This window comes from Mesoplodon bidens, assembly GCF_964165515.1.
Source record: "Mesoplodon bidens genome assembly, chromosome: 11".
NCBI classification, from domain to species: domain Eukaryota; kingdom Metazoa; phylum Chordata; class Mammalia; order Artiodactyla; family Ziphiidae; genus Mesoplodon; species Mesoplodon bidens.
In genome coordinates this window covers 100,249,763-100,269,050 of record NC_138167.1, presented here as the reverse complement: position 1 = coordinate 100,269,050, position 19,288 = coordinate 100,249,763, and the positions used below count along the sequence as shown (strand labels likewise).

General features: G+C 42.8%; 1 protein-coding gene across 1 annotated transcript; it reads left to right on the top strand.

Moving 5' to 3' along the window:
- The first annotated feature begins 1,469 nt into the window (after positions 1-1,469).
- GLIPR1 (GLI pathogenesis related 1) lies at positions 1,470-19,266 on the top strand. The gene is made up of 6 exons (XM_081248295.1): positions 1,470-1,764; positions 2,569-2,814; positions 11,325-11,437; positions 15,950-16,035; positions 18,901-18,927; positions 19,027-19,266. The coding sequence occupies exons 1-6, from the start codon at positions 1,591-1,593 to the stop codon at positions 19,179-19,181; spliced, it is 801 nt and encodes a 266-aa protein (XP_081104421.1). The 5' UTR covers positions 1,470-1,590; the 3' UTR covers positions 19,182-19,266.
- Positions 19,267-19,288: the final 22 nt, after the last annotated feature.

Below are 19,288 nucleotides of genomic sequence, written 5' to 3'. Positions count from 1 at the left end.
AAGGTACAAGCTCTAGTAAGAGCTATGAGCTCGGCAGCTTGGGCTGATTTTCCTGTGGCATCGGAATGAGCATCAGGAGTCCCACGAGGGGAAACTGCAGCATAACCAGTTATGTTTCCCAAGAAATTTCATTGACGGGAGCCATCACAAAATAGAAGTCAGGCTGGGTTACCTAAAGGGGTGTCTGAGAGAGCCTCTCGTGGCTTTGAGACCATTTCTACGGCTGCAAGGCAATCGTGTGATACAGCGGGGCTCCCCATCAGCGAGGGGTAGTAAAGTAGCTGGATTCAAAAGGTTACAACGATGTAAGATGATGAGAAAGCTCATAAGTGGCCTGTCACAGTGTAGAGAGTTGCTGTATCCTTTGAGCTTGTAGAATAGCTGACACAGCCTGGGGAACATAGAGATGAATAGGGGAGCCTAACATGCACACTGGCTTTGTCAATCAAGGCGGCAGCTGCAGCCACTGCACAGAGGCATGGGGCACAGCTAATGCCGCAGGAGCTAACTGGCATGAGAAACACGCTACAGGGACGTATCTTGAGAAGCAGAAGATTGTCCTAGAATGCCTGCAGCAGTCCCATTATTTTCATGGCAGTATAGATGAACAGGTTTGTCAAAATTAGGTAAGCCAAGAATTTGGAGTGTGGACAAAGCTAATATTAAAGCTTCAAAGGAGGGCTTCCCTGGTGGCGCAGTGGTTGAGAGTCCGCCTGCCGATGCAGGGGATACGGGTTCGTGCCCCAGTCTGGGAAGATCCCACATGCCGCGGAGCAGCTAGGCCCGTGAGCCATGGCCGCTGAGCCTGCGCGTCCGGAGCCTGTGCTCCACAACGGGAGAGGCCACAACAGTGAGAGGCCCACGTACTGCAAAAAAAAAAAAAAAAAAAAAAAAGCTTCAAAGGAGATTAATGCCTCTGAAGGGCCAGGACATAGGCTCTGTGTTGTGATCTAGGACAAGAGCACACAGAGGTTTGGCAAAGGCTGCAGAATTAGGAATCCATTGGCAGCAGTAGCCAGCTGCCTCCAAAAGCTCACGTAACTGGTTTTTTCATTTGGGGGAGGGGAATGGACAAAATCGACTTAACCCCATCACATTCACCATTGTGAATGAATTCTAGGTCGAGCGATGATGTTAACCAGATATTCTAACCACGGTGTGCTGATGTGACTCCAAAAAAAATGTTTTTAAAAAGTATTTGGCAAGACCTTTATTGAAATAAGAGATGTTTTTGCTTAACCACCAGAACCTCAGTAAAAATTGGGACTATTATTTCTGGAGATTCCAGAACTTCCTTTGGAAACATCCCCCAACTCTAAAGAAAGTCTGATGTAGCCTCGTAAAAATCCATGTTGTAATAGGTGCTGTGTCACTGAGAACCACCGAAAAGACAGGGTTAAGGGCAAAAAACGAGCTGCAAACCATATATGGAGAAACCCTTTTCTTTACACTTGTGATGAACTCATGTTCTGCTTTCCGTTTTCTCAAAGCTGAAGTCGACTGTGCTTTGTAAAGCTGGCTCTCCGACCCTCGGGACCTGCAGTGCCTCTGGACTCCAGCCTGCGGGTCTCCACGCCAGACAGTCTGAGCATGCGAGTCACACTTGCTGTGACAACCTGGATGCTCTCTGTGGTCTCCAGTCCTTCCTCTGCAGCAAATACGTTGCCAGATATCGAAAATGAAGATTTCATCAAAGACTGTGTTCGAATGCACAACAAGTTCCGATCAGAAGTGACTCCAAAAGCCAGTGATATGCTCTACATGGTAAGAAAAACATGAGTGCTTGTGGCAGAAGTCACTCAAAAACAACGAATGTGGATTGATTTTGGTGGTGAATCCTTGGTAATCCTGACCAGTGCTCTCGCGGGGATGAAGGTGTGCTTTAACTTCACCACCTGCGATCAAAGCGAGCCCAGTTTCGCTCTGCCTGCTCAATGCGTGTTATAAAGCAAGTGTGTGTTACTTCTCTTTTTGGACACGTCCTTTGCACATGTCCTCAGGTGCAATTTATGTCTCTTTTTTGCCTGTTAATTTTTGTGAGGTTTTTTTTTGGTTTCGTTTTTTGTCTCTAGGTTGACTTTTTGTTGTTGCCGGCAGAGTACTGGCTTTCTCAGGGAGGCCGCAAGGCGTCTGGGGGAAAGGCTAGGATTTTGATTCAGTCAGGCTTGGGTTTGAATCCTAGGTCTGTGGCTTTGGCCTGGTTTTTAACCTTTCTGAGCTTCTTACGATAGGGGCTATTGTAGGTATGAAATTACAGAAAATGTGTGAAACCAGCATATGTTATTTTGCAACATAATAGACCTTCAGTGAAATGTTGTTCTGTGTCACTCACTTTGATTCTAAATTCCTCGAAACTAGATTATCGTGTCTCCCACTAACCCTAGTCAAAACTTGAAGACCATAATGTGATCCTCCACATATGGAGGACCTACATGTTTGTGGTCCTTCTCCATTCGGGACATCGCGCCTCACCTCCCATGCAAATTCCCACTTTGCTCACTACGGTTACAGCGTTGGGTAACAGGTTCCATTCTTGACCCTCCTAGTGTTTCGTATTTATTTCTACAGACTTGGGACCCAGTACTAGCCCAAATTGCAAAAGCATGGGCAAGGAACTGTCAGTTTGCACACAACATACAGCTGAACATACCCCACAAGCTGCACCCAAATTTCACTTCACTGGGAGAAAACCTCTGGACTGGGTCTCTGCACCTCTTTTCTGTGTCTTCAGCCGTCACAGACTGGTACAACGAAATTCAATACTATGACTTCAAGACTCAGAAATGTGACAAGGTCTGTGGCCATTATACTCAGGTAAGTATCTGCCTTATATTCTCTTGAAGCCGTCATTTCAAGGGTGAGGAGAAAGCTGGAATCTGGTGTTAAGAAAAATGTAGAGTAAGCTAATGTCCCTGTAAATATGAGAGAGTAGGGGTTACAGGCTTACTTTAAAAATAAATAAATGGAACAGACCCCAATACCAGAGGAGATAGTGCTTGAAGAGTGTAGTTACATGGACATAGGTGAAATGTGAGGCCCACCAATCTGCACAGCCTTTGAATAATTTTGATCACACCTGTCTGCCCGTGGTATTTTGTTCCATTTGTGAGCAATCAAAGGACCTTATGAGTAAATGGATTTATTCCAGGTACGAGTTCTCTAGGAAATTTGAGTCAGTTGTTCTGGGACTATAAAACTGGGAGAAATAAGCCTCTCAGACAGAAGCATCAATAAGAATTGAAGGGGGCTTCCCTGGTGGTCCAGTAGCAAAGACTCTGTGCTTCCACTGCAGGGGGGCATGGGTTCGATCCCTGGTCGGGGAAGATCCGCATGCTGCGCAGTGTGGCCAAAAGAAAACAAAAAAACTGTGGTAATAATAGTTATGCTTCCATATCCTCTTAGTCTTTCAAACATGGCCTAAGAATCTATGATGTGCCACATAAAGAGGAAAAAAAAGTCCCAGACCCAGTGGAGAGGTCAACATATAAATTTGTACAAATAATCCTGTAGCTACCCTGCACCCACATCTACAGTATTAGTCTCAATAGCCACATTCAGAGCTTCTCGATGAGATTTTTTTTTTTTAATTCAAGCTGGTTTTGGCTTCCTAACTCTAACTCACATTTGCAACATGGTGGAAACAAATCCCTAGGAAAAGTCTTCTATAATCTTCTTAATATACTGCCTCCCTATACTGGCCACGTTTTCTTTATTTTATTTCCTGGCGGTCCTTGTCAAACCAATAACTAAAGGTAGTGAACCTATGTTTGACTGTTTTTTTGTTGTTGTTGTTTTATTTGCGGTACACGGGCCTCTCACTGTTGTGGCCTCTCCCGCCGCGGAGCACAGGCTCCGGACGCGCAGGCTCAGCGGCCATGGCTCACGGGCCCAGCCGCTCCGCGGCATGTGGGATCTTCCCGGACCGGGGCACGAACCCGCGTCCCCTGCATCGGCAGGCGGACTCCCAACCACTGCGCCACCAGGGAAGCCCTGACTGGTTTTAATGTAGAAAAAAATTGTTGAAATGACGTCTGAGGGCAAAAGCATTTCTAACAAGCCAGTTCACTTGGAATATTAGGTGTTTTTAAAGAGCAAAATGTTGGTAGAAAAACTCAATATAGTTCAGCCTTATAAAGATTCTGACCTCACTGGTGGCGTTATAGATGAAACACATTTGGCACAGTTATAGGAAATTGTTATAATGAGAGGGAAAGGGTTGATTTCAGTGAAGTTTTCATCTTAAGGTTATTGTAATCAAGGAGGAGCTATGACATCATCAGTAGCCTTGGTCCCTTTCTTGGAAATATAAGTAAGGTCTCCCCTAGACTTGCCCAATAAGCCATCAATTTTGGTTTATATTAACAAATAAACTTAACCAGAAATGAAATTTCACTGGATTCCCACAAATCCTAAAGGGCAAGAAAGCTAAATCCAGAGTGCCTACAAGTGGTATCTGGTGCCATTATGCACCATGGTATTAATCTCCAGAAGTAATTGTCATTCTGAAGGCGCTGACTCTCACTCAGTCGGTGTTTAAGCTTCTCCCCTATTCTAGGCACTTTGTAAGGTACAGGTCATGCGTTTTAGTCCAGACTCCTGAAAAAAACAGAGCCTGAGATAATAGCTTATGTGCTAAGATTTTACTTGGGAGTATGATCGCAGAGAAGTGAGAGGGAGGAGAAATGGCTTGTGGGGCAGGGAATGAGGGGCACAGCTGGGAATGGCCCCTGACCCTTGGGAGGTGACTTTTATTTGGAAGAGACGTGTGTAAGTGGATGTATCATAGCGCATAGCTAGTGCAGCTCGGAGAAACTGACAAGGTGCCATGGAGCAATGGGGAGAGAGCAACTGACCTGGCCAGAGGGAGGTATGGAGACACAGGACTTGTCCATACAGCAGGAGACATGTACGTTGGTTCTTAAACTGAGTGAGAGTTTGTCAAATGGAAAGGAAGGGCAAAAGAACTCCAGGCAAAATTAACAAGGTGTAGAAGATGTACAATGTGTACAGATGGACTTGGCATTTCAGAAGAATGGCAAGCAGCTTAACCCACCAAATACACAGGGATCCAAAGACTGTTAAATTGACAACAGTCTCCTAAACCCTGCAAGTTAAAAGACACTTCATGTCCATCATTCCAGGAAGTCAAAACAAGAGGAGGAAACTTCATTATATGTCATAGAGGCCTGAGATCTCAGAGGTGGCCCTCCCCAAATTAACAGAGCTTACTTGTAAATCTTCCTTTTGCATCTAGGGGAAAGAAAAAGTGGCTAATATTTGGGACATAAGAAAACATTTCCTAAAATCCAGTTCCTTTCAGACAGGTAGCAGAGCCCAAAGTGAGGGGTCCTAACCTGTTCTCTTTAAGAGACCACTGCAGTCCACCCCCCACTCAAATGGTGGAGAGGATGTCCAGGGGCCCCCGGGTCTGGGAGGGGGCAGCACCAGCGACTACTTCTTCAGTGACTGTGGTCCTTAGGTCTCCACGTGTAAGATCTCCTGCAACTCTCAGCACACGCCTCTAGGAGGTGCTATTGTCCATAGATGAAGAAACAGGCTCAGAGGGGTCAAGAAGGTGTTATCCCAGTGTCAGTTAGCTAGTAAGAGGAAGAGCTGGGACTCAGATATATGTTGCGTATCTAGTAAAGTAGTAGTATTTAGCAGTCATTGAACAAAGTTTGGATTATCTTCCATGAGCTGTGTTTCCATCAATTGGAAGAAAGCTCTGACAGCTTGAAGACTTCCTGTTGTTGTTGTTTTTTGTTTCTTTGTTTTTGCGGTACGCGGGCCTCTCACTGCTGTGGCCCCTCCCGCCGCGGAGCACAGGCTCCGGATGCGCATGCTCAGCGGCCATGGCTCACGGGCTCAGCCGCTCCGCGGCATGTGGGATCCTCCCGGACCGGGACACGAACCCGCGTCCCCTGCATCGGCAGGCGGACTCCCAACCACTGCGCCACCGGGGAAGCCCATGGCAGACGGATTCTTAACCACTGCGCCACCAGGGAAGTCCCCAGATGCATTATTACTTCATGAAAGTGTGATATTTCTTGACATGTTAACTCAACGCTTTAGTTATGTCTTCACTAGAGATTTAAATTGTGGAAGAATTCTGGTGTATTAATATGGAAGATTATTTAGGTTAGATATTTTGTCGCCGACAGTTCATCTTTGTAAAGTTTGGGAATAGTTTGACTTAAATAGCTGGGTGGGGGACTTCTCTGGTGGTCCAGTGGCTAAGACTCCACGCTCCCAATGCAGGGGACCATTTTAAATTCATGCTGGAAATTAACCTGCTCAGGAAACTAGATCCCTCGTGCCATGACTAAAAGATCCCGCGTGCCACAACTAAGACCCGGTGCAGCCAAATAACGAAATAAATACTAAAAAAAATAGCTGGGTGGGCAGCAGCTCAGGCTTGATAGTGCTAAGAACGCCCACTAGATGGCACTAGTGATCTCATTTCTTTTTATCCCCACCCGTTGAAATTTTTATTTTTACACCCTCCCAGAACCAACGGAAGTGTGCGATGTTTCACTGTTTGTCTAGCTGATTTTGTACTTGTTGCATATTACTGATAATGAGTCAGATGGACTCATACTGAGAATTGAAAGGGGAAGACGGTGTAAAGGGGTTGTTAGCTAGAAGGAAGAGACATGCCTGCCCCCACTGGGTTGGGTTCCCCAGATGCAATGCTTTTGTTAGGTATAGGTTCCTGATTCTGCTAAAAAGGAAAGCATGCTGGAAGCATCTTGCTTAGGGCGTGGACTGTCCTCACGGCACTTTGTGGTCATGTAGCATTAAGTTCCACCCCTCATCTAGGAAAAATTGGGGCAGCATGTATTTATTGATTTGTTATGCGGTTAAACATGTTGCATGTAACATGCTGAACACCATCCGGCCACTAGGAAAATTCTCAATGAGTAGCTCTTAATTTTTTTAAATTATTTTTGTTTACCATATTAAAAAATGAAAACATGCAACAGGAATCTGCCTGATTAAAAAAAAAGTTTTAAGACAGAAGAAAATTAGTCATAAGAGAATAAAACATGAACATCTGCTGAGAGCTTGCTAAGTTCCATAAGCTGTTCTAATCACTTTCTTATTAGCCCATTTAAAATGTCAAAATAAGCCTGCGGAGTAGGTGGTGTTACCCTCATTTAATAGACGAGGAAGCTGAGGCCAAGGTCACACAGTGGGTGGCTGAGCTGAAATATGAACTTGGTCTTTGTAACCCCAGAGCCCACAGAGTTGAACCTAGAACCTGAATGCCCATGAAGCTATTAAAAAGAGGCCAACTTGAATGGATAAATAAACTGATACATCCATGCAATAAATATTACTTGGCAATGAAAAGGAGAGTGACTAGTAATGAATCCAACAACGTGAGTGAATCTCAAATGCTTACGCTCAGTGAAAGAAGCCAGATTGAAAAAGCTACATTTAAACTGATTCCATTTATATAACATTCTGGAAAAAGCGAAACCACAAGGACAGAAAATAGATTAGTGATTGCCAGGGGCTGGGGGTGGGAGCTGACCACAAAGGGGCACAAGGGAGCTTTGGGGGAAATGTTCTAGATATTGAATATGGTGGCGGCTGCACAACTACATGCTTTTGTCAAAATTCATAACCTAAAAAGGATGGCCTCTATGTTAATTACAACCTGATTTAAAGAGAGCCCAACTAAAACACAAGATGAATGGTAACTAACATTTGCACTGTCTTGGAAAAAAGAGATCAGAAATGTAAAAGAAAGTAGAATAAAAGAAATAGCATAAAGCATTAAATGTGTGTGGGAGGAACCCAAAGATTAAGAGCACTTGAGACTTGAGATACAACACTGGACGAAAGTGCTCAAAGACCAAAGGATCAAAATATAAAATGATTGACTCAGGCGATTGTACTCCCAACATGGCCCATTAGCATGCATAAGAATCACCTGAGGAACTTGTTAAAATAGAGAAACTTTTTGGCTGAATAATGTTCCAATATGTGTGTGTGTGTACCTGTGTGTATGCGTGTGTATATAAATATACTACATTTTCCTTAAGGAAATCCTGTCATTAGCATGGATAGATCTACAGGTATTATGCTAAGTGAAGTAAGTCAGACAGAGAGACAGATACCGTATGATCTCATTTATGTGTGGAATCTTAAAAAAATAAAACAAACTCTTAGAAAACAGATTGGTGGTTGCCAGAGGTGGGGGATGAGTGAAATGGGTGAACGTGGTCAAAAGGTACAAACTTCCAGTTATAAGATAAATAAGTCCTGGGGATGTAATGTACAGCATGGTGACTAGAGTTAACAATACTGTATTATGTATTTGAAAGTTGCTAAGAGTATATCTTAAAAGTTCTCATCACAAGAAAAAACTTGTAACCATGTGTAGTGATAGGTGTTAACTAGATATTGTGGTGACCATTTTGCAATATATACAAATACTGAATCACTGATTACACTGTACACCTGCAACTAATATAATTTTGTATGTCAGTTATATCTCAATTTAAAAAAAATACAGATTTCAAGGACAATTTCAGTGACTCTCATGCAGTAGGACTGAGGTGGGCCCAGAAATCTGCATTTTAAGCAAAGCACCCCAGAGGAAGTCACTTTGAGGTGCAGTGAATAGAAATGAAGAAATTTAAAAATAAATACAAAAATGATTGGGAAATTAAAGTACAAGCATCAAACCTGAGAATGAATGGCCATAAAACTAGGTGCTCTTGGGGAGATAGAGGCCTGATTTACTTGGTTACCTGGCGTTCCCTGCAGGGGATTCCAGGGTGTGAGATGGGAAGGGAGACACCCCACCTCAACCAGGGAGGGCCGTCCTTCCCCAAAGGAGACCGCTGATCCTCTGTGGGAGACCAGCACCTGCCTCCCCGGGTCCTCCCCAGCTGTCACATAAGGAGGTGGACAGATTGCAGAGCGTCCTGGCGCCCCCGGCACTGCCCAGCCCTCCCCCACCTCCTACTCCGTCCACGAGCCTCGGAGGAGCTGCCTCCATCCTAATCCCCTTCCCCAACGCTACACTCTCTCCCCAGAGAGCTGTCCTTAATTGATTTTTTTTTTTGAGTAAATTTGACCTTTTTCAGCAGACACACCGGCCTTGCCTCAGTTCTGTGCGTCTTTCCCACCTTGGGGCTGGCTCACACAGGTGTGCCCTCTGCTGGGAATCTTCTCTGGCCTCCCGGACCAGCTCACTTTCCGCATCGGCCTCACTAACTCAGAGCAGGATCCCTGCTGTAAACCCCCTGCGCGCCCTCCGCCTCCCCTTCACAGAGCTCAAAACCCTAGCCTAACGGTTTCTTGACTGCTTTTCTCTGCATTTTGTGAAGGCACCCGCTGGCTCCAGCTCATTCATCTCCCTGTATTTGGTACAACTAGTCACAAAGTTGCTAAATATATATATATATATATATATATATATATATATGTAAAAATAATGTAAAATTCAATTTCGTATAACTGTAAAAAGGAGTGCATTTAATTGCTGGCTTAAACCCACATACTAGATTTTTTAAATACTTTAAATACTTTTTTCTTCCGCCTTCTATTACAGCAAACAGTCTCAGTTAGGCTGAGCTGTGTACTTTGTGTGGCCTAATGCAAAATGAAAACGTGGAGCCCCTTGTTCAAAACTCATGGGAAAAGTGCCCCTGGAAGTGCTCGAATGCCTGACGGCACTGAACTACACCAAGTGCGGGCCCTTCGCTCACGGGGTCCAGTGGGACAGCGCGCCCTCTCCCGGAAGCTGGCCCTGTTCTCGCTTTCCCTCCTGTGCCACCAGCCACTCCGTTTCAATGTTTTGCTGGCTGTTTTTTTCTTTATCCCATGCTCTCAGTTAGGTGTTTATTACCTTTGCTTACAAGATCTAATCCATTCCCACGTCTTCCAGGTTTGTGTCTCGAGCCATGCTCTGCCCTCTGACCTGCAGACGGTCGTCTGAAGAGTAGCAGGAACTGAACTGAACCCCTTGTCTGCGTTCCCACCCACTTCCTCCTTCCCTCATTTCCCCGTCTCAGCAAATGTTGTTCAGACCCAAACACTGACCTGATTTTTCTCTTTCGCTCTTACCCCACCCTCAAACCCAAAGCAAACCCTTTCAGCTTCACCCCTAAGCTGAACCACGGACCTGGTCAATTCTAGGGAAGCCCCTGCCACCACCACAGGGAGAGTCACCATCTGCTCTTTCCAGGACCAGTGAAGCACTCTCCCCGGTTCCCTCCCTCTTTTCACCCTTGTTCTTAGTCCATCTGGTTTAACAACCAAAGTGACCTTCCCAAGACCTGGAAAAGGGACTCTCCCTCCCTCCACTGCAAGATTCCCATGAGCTGCTCCTCTCTCTGTGACCTCATTGCCTGTGCTTCTCCCCCACTCCTGGATCCCAGCTCCGCTTGCCTTTATTTATTTATTTTTGGCTGTGTTGGGTCTTCGTTGGTGTGCGCAGGCTTTCTCCAGTTGCAGTGAGCGGGAGCTACTCTTTGTTGTGGTGCATGGGCTTCTCATTGCGGTGGCTTCTCTTGTTGCGGAGCACGGGCTCTAGGCATGCGGGCTTCAGTAGTTGTGGCTCACGGGCTCTAGGCATGCGGGCTTCAGTAGTTGTGGCACGTGGGCTCAGTAGTTGTGGCTCACGGGCTCTAGGTGCACGGGCTCCATAGTTGTGGCTCGCAGGCTCTAGCGTGCAGGCTCAGTAGTTGTGGTGCACCGGCTTAGTTGCTCCACGGCATGTGGGATCTTCCCGGACCAGGGCTTGAACCCGGGTCTTCTGCATTGGCAGGAGGATCCTTAACCACTGCACCAGCAGGGAAGCCCCACTGCTTGCCTTCTTTCTGCCACTCTTGCACGCAGACTCCACGCCAGGGCCTTTGCCCCAAGGGCTCCCTCTGCACGGATGCTCTTCCTCCACCAGTTGGCCTCCTGCACGTTTTGAGCGCTGCCTCCTCATCATTCAGGCCTCACCTCAAACGCCGCCTCCACACTCGAGACGCCTTCCCTGCACACCCAAGTGAAAGCAGCCCTCTTCCTCCCCAGCAGTCACTCTCTATCCTGTTAGCCTATTTCTTCATTGCACTAGCTGTCAAAATTTGCTTAGTTATTATTTCTGTTCATTTCACACACACACACCTTGTACACACACACACTGTACACACACACACACAACTTCCAACCAAATTCTGACTACCTAAAACTTCCCTGGTGGTAACTGCTTTACCTAAGTAGAGTTAATATGCCTCACTGTGTTTACGAAGGCCTAATCATACTCAAGTGTTCATTTTAGTATCTCTCTCTTCTTAACAATCCGTATTTTCTTTCAGATTGTTTGGGCAGATAGTTATAAAGTTGGCTGTGCAGTACAGTTTTGTTCTCGAGTTTCTGGCTTTGAAAGTCTTCGCAATGGAGCACATTTTATATGCAACTATGGACCAGCGTAAGTGCCCAAATTAACCTCTTTCTGGGGGAAAAAAACTATTTTAAAAGTATTTACCTTCATTACAGAAAATAAATCTGGGTTATAAAGAAAGTGTAAAAGAGAAAATTAACGTTACCCTTAATTTCTCTGCCCAGAGATCTACTCCATTTACATTGATACCTTTTTCTTTGTATGTGTGTTTGTGTTTGTGTGTGTCTGTGTGTACACACCTTTATAAACACTACATAAACACACACACACGCGAACACATTTTTAATTTATTTATTTTTGCTGTGTTGGGTCTTCGTTTCTGTGTGAGGGCTTTCTCTAGTTGTGGCAAGCAGGGGCCACTCTTCATCGCGGTGCGCGGGCCTCTCACTATCGCGGCCTCTCTTGTTGCGGAGCACAGGCTCCAGACGCGCAGGCTCGGTAGTTGTGGCTCACGGGCCTAGTTGCTCCGTGGCATGTGGGATCTTCCCAGACCAGGACTCGAACCTGTGTCCCCTGCATTAGCAGGCAGATTCTCAACCACTGCGCCACCAGGGAAGCCCCGAACACATTTTTAAGAGTAGGAGAGGGGCTTCCCTGGTGGCGCAGTGGTTGAGAGTCCGCCTGCGATGCAGGGGACACGGGTTCGAGCCCCGGTCTGGGAGGATCCCACATGCCGCGGAGCAGATGGGCCCGTGAGCCATGGCCGCTGAGCCTGCGCGTCCAGAGCCTGTGCTCCGCAACGGGAGAGGCCACAACAGTGAGAGGCCCGTGTACCGCAAAAAAAAAAAAAAAAAGAATAAGAGTAGGAGAACTAAAATGTTTTCAGGGACCTAGATTAATTGGATTTTGTAATAACACCACAAGATGGGAAGATTAATATTCCATTATATTTATTAACTTATTAAAAACTTTTCAAACCAGAACAAAAACCCACTCTGAATTGAATTTCTCAATTCATATAACTTATTTCATTTACTTTTGACAGTTTTGTTCTTGAAACAGACATCATTTTTCTCCCTTTGGAAAATGGGAAGACATATGACATTCTCCTCCAACTTCCTTTAAACTTATATATGTGTGCTTATGCATTGTACACATACTTAGAAAACTGAAATGATGAAAATACACGTTTTCTATTTTTTACTTAAAATTACATATGAGCATTTTCCATGGCACTGGTTTTAAACATGATTACAATAATTAAAAACAATGCCATAACGTTTGTATAAAGCTTACTATGTACTAAGTACAGTTCTAAGTGCTTCTCATATATTAAACTTATTTAATCTTCATAAAAAGCCTGTAAGTTCTACTATTACCCCTGTTTTGCAGATAAGACAACTGAGGCCCTGACAGGCAACCAAGGAAACTAAACCTTCCTACTTCCTTATTGGGCAGAATACTTTAGGTTCCTTTGTCTTTCTGTGTTTTTATTTTATTGAAGTCTAGTTGATTTACAGTTTTTTATTAGTTTCTGGTGTACAGCAAAGTGATTCAGATATACACGTATGTAATAGTTTGCATCTGCTAATCCCAAACTCCCACTCCATCCCTCCCTGACGTCCCCACGGGCTCTTGGCAACCACAAGTCTGTTCTCTCTGAGTCTGTTTCTGTTTTGTAGGTAAGTTTGTGTCATATTTTAGATTCCAAATACAAGTGATAGTATATGGTATTTGCCTTTCTCTTTCTGACTTACTTGACTTACTTTGATAATCTCTAGGTCCCTCCATGTTGCTGCAAATGGCATTATTTCATTCTTTTATGGCTGAGAAGTATTCCATATATATATATATATATATATATATATACACACACACCACATCTTCCATCTTCTTTATCCATTCATCGTAGATGGACACTTAGGTTGTTTCCATGGCCTGGCTATTGTAAATGGTGCTGCAATGAACACTGGGGTGCACGTGTCTTTTAGAATTATAGTTTTGTCCAGATATATGCCCAGGAGTGGGATCACTGGATAATATAGCGACTCTGTTTTTACTTTTTTGAGGACCCTCCATACTGTTTTCCATAGTGGCTGCACCAATTTACATTCCCAGTGAGGGAATGTAAACCCTCACTGTTGGAGGGTTCCCCTTCCTCCACACCCTGTCCAGCATTTATTATTTGTAGACTTTTTAATGATGGCCATTCTGACCGGTGTGAGGTGGTACCTCATTGTAGTTTTGGTTTGCATTTCTCTAATCATTAGTGATCTTGAGCAGCTTTTCATGGGCCTATTGGCCATCTCCATGTGTTCTTTGGAGAAATGTCAATTTAGATCTTCTGCCCATTTTGGGGGGTTTTTTGTTGTTGTTGCTGTTATTGAGTTGTATGAACTTCCCTTCATCGGTTGCATCATTTGCAAATATTTTCTCCTAGTCCATAGTTTGGTTTTTCGTTTGTCTATGATTTCCTTTGCTGCGCAAAAGCTTGTAAGTTTGATAGGTCTCATCTGTTTATTTTTGCTTTTATTTCTGTTACCTTGGGAGACTGTAGGTATCTTTGTCCTAATCATTCCCATCTAAAGTCAGGCCTTTCCAGTAGCATGTTTCTCCCAAGATGAATTCTATTTCCCTAGAAGTCACAGCTGCCTTGTTTTTAGCTTGTTTTTGAAGTAGCAATTCTCCCCTCGTCTTTATAGTATGAAATGCACAATTAAAGTATGAAGTAGCATAAATGACTGCATTAAAAACATTCTAGAATTTAACTACTCAATGAGTACTGTGCTTTTTAACAATGAAAGATACTCCAATGATTAATGTCCCTTTTGGATATCTTTTATAATTATCAGAATCTCTACTATATTCCTTTGACTATTTTCCACAGGGTAGCATAAGCATGAGTAAATTTGAGACAACCTAAATTAATTTGGAGCCAAATGAGATTTGAACATATCTTTTTAGCTGGAAATGAGGTGTTCATAAAAAGTAATGTCTCAACTCTGAAGACTCATGTATAGTATTAAGAGAGAGGAATCCATGAACTTGGATTAGAAAACAGTTACATCTTTTTCACTAACTTCTACTGAAAGTAACACTTCTTTATGAAGGTAACACTCCACTCATTCTCAGCAGCAGCTATGACTGTACTGCACTACCTGTATCTTTATCACACACACGTTCATGTCACTTTCTAGTCGCTGCATCCCCCTCAAAATACTTTTTATCACTACCTTGAAATTACTGTAATTATTAGACTCCCTGCTAGCTCTTACCTAATACTTAATAGAGAAGTACATATTAGTAGATCACAAATATTTTTAACAGGTTAATAACTATTTCAACTTAATTTGTTTCCTTTATAATCCTATGAACTTTATTTTAGGTGTTTTTAAACTATTTTGAGAAAGAGCCCGCATGCTCCACCAGGCTGCCAGAGGGCACAGGACACGAAAAAGTGAAGAACCCCTTTCCAAAAGCAGAGTTCCAAAAAAGATGAGAGCAGTGGCAGGCTCACTGAAATAAATGTACAGCCTTTCACCATTGCTACTCCAGAGATATTCATGGGGACATAAAATGTTTGGTTATTATTTCATTTTCTAATCTGTGATCTTGGTCAATTACTTACACTCTGTGCCTCAGCCTCTAGCTATGGGGATTAAAAAAATTATAGTATCTTCCTCATAGGGTTATTGTGAAGATTGATTCATTCGAGGATGCCTAGAACAGTGCCTAGTACACGAAGAGTATTCAGTAATTATCTATTATTCATATCACATCTTTTATGTGAAAACAAATTGCATTATAGAAACTCCCCCATATTTCTTGTTATATTCTTTTAGAAAGCTCTTTCCCCAGCCAAATGGCTCCTATCCAATAAAAACTATGGAGGTTTGCTAGACTGAGGAGAAAAAAATGTGGGTCATGGTAGCTTTTCTAAGACGGACAGTTTTTTGGATGGCAGTGATCACATAGGCCAGAAAGTAGAGGGAGTACTACTCTGAAATCAGACAAATCTAGGTTTCGTTCTGACTCTGACATCTGTACCTTGTGATTTTTGGCAAGTTACTTTATTTTTTTTATTTTTAGTGGTACGCGAGCCTCTCACTGTTGTGGCCTCTCCCGTTGCGGAGCACAGGCTCCGGACGCGCAGGCTCAGCGGCCATGGCTCACGGGCCCAGCCGCTCCTCAGCATGTGGGATCTTCCCGGACCGGGGCACGAACCCGCGTCCCCTGCATCGGCAGGCGAACTCTCAACCACTGCGCCACCAGGGGAGCCCCCTACTTTATTTTTTAGAGGTTTAGTTTCCTTATCTGTAAAATAGAAATAAAAATAACTTCCTCCCCGAGTTGTCTTAAGAATTAACTGAGATGATTAAGACATAGGTTCCTAAACACAGGCACCTAGAATGAACTCTGCAAATATTAGCAGGCTTCCATTTCTGCTTCCCCCTCTCCTCTTCTCTTACCAACCCTCTGAATCTGCTGACTTCCATCCTAGGATTTAGCCAAGGACCATAATAAATTGCAGCTGAAAAAAAAAAAAAAAAGACAGAAACCCAAAACTCTCCTAATGGACAGTTTTCCTCTACTTCACAGAGGCAATTACCCGACCTGGCCATATAAAAAAGGATCCACATGCAGTGCCTGCCCCAGTAACGACAACTGTCTGGACAATCTCTGCGGTGAGTAAAAGGAGCAATCTACCAGTAATACAATGTGTTCAAAACTCTTGTAACTTTCTACAGAGCTAAGAATGCAAACATTTGTTTTATCCTAACAGCTATTTTCAGGGAAAGTGGCATCAGGTAGCAATCAAACCAGTGGCTTACTGTCCTGGGAATGAATATATGGTTCAAGAGAAATTTAAAGAAGCAAATAATATTCTTTAGTTACCGCTAATCAGAAAAACAACAAACGACTCTGATGCTGGGAAACTGTAGACCCAAGATTTGCTAATTGCAGCAAGATCAAAAATTTGTATAACAAAGTTAACCAAAAGAATTCTAAATTGTGTGATACTACCTGTCCAAGCACTCAAGACTTGCATTTTCATCTGCAGAATCAGATAAATGAAATAAAGCTGCAACATGGCACTTTTTACTAGTTAGACAGCATTTAATGAGGAACAGTGGAGGCCAATGAAGCTACATTTCCAAGGATGTTTTACATAACTTTGAAATATTAATACACAACTGGCCAAGAGTCTATTTATGGTTCCTGTCCCAGACACATTCCTTTCCATCTCAGTATGTTTTTTTTTTTTTTTTTTTTTTTACTTTTTGCCATGGTGTGAAGGAAAACCTCAATCAAGCTACTGCAGTTGTGCAAATCCTCTATAGGACTTTTGTGTCCAGATCTGTAACCAACTGAACCCCTCAGGGCTGCAGGGCTGGAGCGGGGTGCTAGGAGCAGGAGGGTAGAGTGGACTGAGTTTAATTGCATAAATTTTTGTTTGGCCAAAGTGTTGCATTGCTTACACGTTTCCTAAGGTCCCTTCCGGGTTTAAAATTATAGAATTCTTTTCAACTGCTTTTCCCTTCCTCCTGATTTGTAAACACTGAGTTGTCACTTTTACTCCAGCTACAGAGACGCTTTTTCTACCGGCTTTCTGAGCCAGTCATTTCTCTCCAGTTCAACCATTCTTTCCCTCATAATTAGTTTTGTTTAGAGAACTCACTAACATGTAGCCATAGTGCAACAAATCCCTTCTCAGAGCACCAATATGTTAACTGAATTTTCCATGTTACTCCAACACTACAAAAGCATGTCTTTTTTTTTTTCCAAGTTAGGCAGTATGACATAAGAGCTAAAACCACAGATTTTAGCAACAATATTTCTGAGTTCAATTTCCAGTTCCACCACTGTGACGCTGGGCAAGTGTCTGGACCTGTTTCCTCATTAATGAAATGTAGACGGTGGTACCTCTTCACAGGTTTAGTGAAATGAATGAAAAAAAATTATATCTAGAACAAGTGCCTGGCATACAGTATCACTCAATAAATATTGTCTATTATCCCCAAATTCATCCTTCCCATAATCTCAGATCTTGAGTTTACTCTTGGTATTTTGGTGTCTTCTTTATGCCCAAAGTTTTAGATGATATGTTTTTATGCTCATGAACAAGACTCATGCTTCTTCAGAATCTGTGATGAAAACTGAGACAATAATTTTAAATTATGTAAAAAGTAATTTAACTGTTGCCACCGGTTAGCTGTCTTTCCCACTAGACTCTGAATTCCAAACAGGCAGGAATTATGCCTATCTAATTCAACTTTGTAACCAAAGTGCCTAGTCTGGAAGGCAAATAATGGCTAATTTGCATATTTCCTAAAAAAGATCATTCTCTATAAAAATCTAGACAGTAACACCACCACCAGCACAATGATAACAAGAAGAAAACTGCTGGAGTTTTAGCTTTTGATCTTAGAGATCTAGCTTGAAATGGTCTCTAACCTTGTGGGATAAAATTCAGAAAATTAAGGCTGTAGTCCAATAATGAAAAGCCCCTGGGCTCTTAAGAGAGACAAAGGAAAACGCATGCTAATTTGCAGGGGGGTAAGGGTTAGAGGATAAAAACTTTTATCTATCAGATTTCATCTCTGACAAGTTGTGGCAAACACTGGAGGAAAAAAATCCCTTTGTGGTCTTCTAGATACTGGTAGGTTCAATAAATACCAATGGAGGCCAAATCAGGATGGTTTTGCAAAATGTGCTGGGCACACCAATGGTACACAAGCTGATTTTAGCTAGTGCATGGATGACATTTGTGTCAACATTCAAAAGTTGAATGTTTAACATTTTAAAAATATATATGTAAGAAAAAATATAACTAGCAAGCATATCATACCTTGATTTCATGGATATAACTGCCAAGCAAAGTTAAAGAAGCAGAAGCTTCGTGGCAATTCACCACAGACAAAGCCCAGTCAGTCACAGGTATGATGACCAGGGATGCTCACGAGTACCAGAGGGTCAGCTGCTTGATGGATTCCACCACAGGAATGCAACAGCAGCTGGCATAGAACCAGTGTAAAAGAGGTGTCTGACCATTTAAAAAGTGTAAGGCTATGGCAGATGTGGAATTCTCTTCCCAGTGCTCTGAATGTCAACATCTTAATAAAGCTCAGTGGAAGGAAAGGAGTAAATGTGACCTTGATATCCAAATGCCCTGATATACTAATGACAGACTGGGACGCACGAGAGGCCGCTGTCTCTTCATTACTGACTGACCGTAGATAGTAGCATTCTTCTCAGGAGAAACTTATTTTCAGGAAAATGTTTTAATAAATTGCTCACACTGATTATTACTAATACTTACTTTTGATTCTGTTTTATTTTAATTGCATTTATCTGCCAGTTACATTATGTAAAATGATTTTCCATTTATAGTAGTGGTATATAAAAAGTTTACATATAAAGGTTATATAAACAAGTTGATTGCAACAGTCAATGGTTATAATTAAGAGACTTGGCTTTTAAAAAGAAAACATAACAAAGCCTCACCAATATCTATTCTTTTAATTTTTTTCTTTCTTCTGATTTTATAGCTAACCCACAACGAGACAAAGTGACACGTATGTATATAAACCTTAAATTGTATAAGATCTATCTGAGCTATGTTACTGCATTATGAGGAATAACATTTAAGAGGATATTTTATGTTTGTTTCACAGGTTACTACTCTGTTGTGTTTCCAGACTGGCCAATATTTCCACGTAACAGAAACATGTCTCTTTTCCTCATTGTTACTCCACCAATCCTAATACTGAGTGTTATAATTATCAGTTTGGTCAAGCACAAATACCCTCATTTAGCTCTTCTGAACTAATACAATCCGGGGGGGGGGAAAGCCTCAATCATACATGGCTTTAAAAAATAAATAAAAATTGGGTGTATTTCTAATTTGCAGCAAACCCTTACTCAAAAGAAGAAATG